At 40.8% G+C, this 1,441-nt stretch overlaps 1 protein-coding gene across 1 annotated transcript in view; it reads right to left on the bottom strand.

Annotated features, from left to right (window-relative positions):
• Positions 1–1,441, bottom strand: part of ABCG8 (ATP-binding cassette, sub-family G (WHITE), member 8) — a 12,846-nt gene continuing 11,405 nt past the window's right edge. The window contains 3 exon segments of the mRNA XM_010190994.1: positions 1–138; positions 605–732; positions 1,279–1,441. The exon segment at positions 1,279–1,441 is cut by the window's right edge and continues 30 nt beyond it. Of these exon segments, the coding sequence (XP_010189296.1) occupies positions 1–138; positions 605–732; positions 1,279–1,441 (429 nt within the window).

Raw genomic sequence — 1,441 nt, 5'->3', positions numbered from 1 at the left:
TTACCAGTCTTGGCTTGATTTCTGCTTGATGAACCTCAGAGATAAGTAGTATAGAAGCAGGAAGCTGCAGACGATAGCAGTGAGGACGAGATAGCTGACGTAGAGAGGATGGGAGTCTAGGTCCAGAGCCCGAGTGACCTGTAACCACAGAAAACACAGAGTTAGGAATGGACACAAAATTTTCGTGCTGATAAGTGTGTTTTATGTATGAGATTGCCGGCCCCTGACAATTTTTCCCTTGGTTTCCAGCTGGATGCGACTTTCAGAGGGGTCTGAAAGCTGGTTACAACTATGCTGCCGGATGGCTGTGGTGTTTCAAGGGAACACAGTGCATCTCCTGAGCAATTTCAGCAAGCGTGGAGTTTGGGCTTATGTAGAAAAGTTGTCCTTTATTTTTTCTTCTTTTTTCTCTTCCGCTAAAAAGAGAGGGATAAAAGGAGTGACTGCCATAGGGACAAATTTCAAGTACACCAAGGCAACTTCACATACTGATTTAGCGCTTGCTAAATTCGAGGCCTCCAACATCTACTTAAGTATGATGGGCATATCAGTAGCATTCCAATTAGTTATCAAGTGTTTGTAACAGCTTTTATTAGTGACTTACAAATTTTCCTGGTATTTGAAAAGTAGTATTTCCAACAGTCATTTCATATGTGAGGTCATTGAACTGAATTTGCATCATGCTTTGAAAATTCCATCTGAGAAAGGAGATTTTAGAAAACCAAAATGGAACTGGAAAAAAAATGGCAGAAAGAAAGCAGTTGGTATACATTCACAAAACTTGAGACCTCAAAAACTGCTGTGTTGCCACATACAGCAGGTTTGTCTAATTTCTTGGTAATAAGAGGCTGTAAACATGCAACAGTTTATTGTTGGACAAAATGACAGATATACTTTATGTTATTATGGGGAGAATGAAAACTGGGAAAAAGTTAATATCCATATCCATCAAACTCCCACTGTCAACTAAGTATTACTGCAGCTCAATCTTCATCTGCAAGATACAGTTCTTTTTACTGAAAAATTTAGCAGCTACGTAAGAATCAAGCCCTTCACTAGTGCTTTTTTAACCAAACTTCTTGTTACCTCATTTTCAGATAGAGAAACTGATGTAAAATGAATGATTTGATTCCATGGTCACCACCCAAGAAGGTAATTGCAAAATTAGGAATAAAGCGGAGTTCTCCTGCACAGGATTCAGTCTCACAACAACCAGTCACTGATGAAAACCATCAGTGTTTCAATTCAGAGGAATGGCAGGAGCTTTGTCTTTCTTACCTGTCCAGAGGTTTTCCAGGCTTATCACAAAACCACCACTCAGGTAGAACGAGGTGAAAAGGACATTACCAAGGAAGGCAGAGAGCTGTAACGTTGGCAGCAGTGCTGCCACCCAAAGTGCCATTGTGCGGGCACTATATACAGCCAGCCACACCGAGAGGAA

Source organism: Mesitornis unicolor, unplaced genomic scaffold (genome assembly GCF_000695765.1).
Source record: "Mesitornis unicolor isolate BGI_N332 unplaced genomic scaffold, ASM69576v1 scaffold21658, whole genome shotgun sequence".
NCBI classification, from domain to species: Eukaryota; Metazoa; Chordata; class Aves; order Mesitornithiformes; family Mesitornithidae; genus Mesitornis; species Mesitornis unicolor.
The sequence above is the reverse complement of the archived record's forward strand: the minus strand, read 5'-3'. Positions and strand labels throughout refer to the sequence as shown.